At 37.3% G+C, this 841-nt stretch overlaps 1 protein-coding gene and 1 long non-coding RNA gene across 2 annotated transcripts in view; one reads left to right on the top strand and one right to left on the bottom strand.

Annotated features, from left to right (window-relative positions):
* The window catches only part of tsnare1 (T-SNARE Domain Containing 1), a 188,897-nt gene that overhangs the window by 66,294 nt on the left and 121,762 nt on the right, over window positions 1-841 (bottom strand). The window contains exon 9 of the mRNA XM_032517696.1: window positions 58-130. Coding sequence (XP_032373587.1) covers window positions 58-130 — 73 coding nt within the window. The remainder of the gene's footprint in view (window positions 1-57; window positions 131-841) is intronic.
* Window positions 1-841, top strand: part of LOC116690618 (uncharacterized) — a 7,830-nt gene that overhangs the window by 6,729 nt on the left and 260 nt on the right. The gene's annotated exons all lie outside the window — the stretch shown is intronic.

The raw sequence follows: 841 nt of genomic DNA on the forward strand, positions 1-841 counted from the left end.
ACACACACACACACACACACACACACACACACACACACACACACACACACCCCTTACCTATGGTGTCGCCCTGTTCATGGACCATGCTGGCCAGATCCTTCATAATTTGACTGATGTCCAGCATGTCTCTCTGTGGAGAAAACACAGATTACACTATATGTTACACTGCTATTCACCGATTGGCTGGGAACACAATTTACTTGAATTTCATCACATTTATTTCCTGGGGTATTAAAACATTGGCAAAGTGTTTCGTCGTGTGTCCAAATATGAATTTGGGTCCTTCCCTGGGTGTTGACTCTGAGGTGTGATAGCTAATTACGCTAACAAGCTACTTATTACTTACTCACCATTTATCTCCTGTAACACTGTCAGAATCACAATGGACAATGTAAAACAAAACCAAAGTTGGTGCAGCCAAACCAGAGATATCATTTTTTTATTCCTTGTCAAAACCTAGCCTTCAATACCCACAATGCAACTTGAATGTTGACGGTTGCAAGTGGGTGAAAATAGAAATGAACTGGGACAAAGATGTATCCTCTGAGTTTAAAATGGTTCAATGTGAAGTACTTGAAATATTCTACTTTTTACTCCACTACGTTCATCTGTTACAGCTTCAGTTTCTAGTTACTTTAGTTATTCCACTACATTCATCAGGCAACTTTAGATACTTTAAAAATTAAGATAAAAAACTAAATTTTATAAAATAAAAATTTATAAAATAAAAATTTACAAAATCCGAGGTTATATTATGAAGTAACCTAGCAACAATATAACGGCCTCCAGGTCCAGCTCAGATGATGAGACCATTAAACACACAGCTGGTTGGATCCTTTAC

This window comes from Etheostoma spectabile, chromosome 6, assembly GCF_008692095.1.
Source record: "Etheostoma spectabile isolate EspeVRDwgs_2016 chromosome 6, UIUC_Espe_1.0, whole genome shotgun sequence".
In the NCBI taxonomy this organism is placed as follows: Eukaryota; Metazoa; Chordata; class Actinopteri; order Perciformes; family Percidae; genus Etheostoma; species Etheostoma spectabile.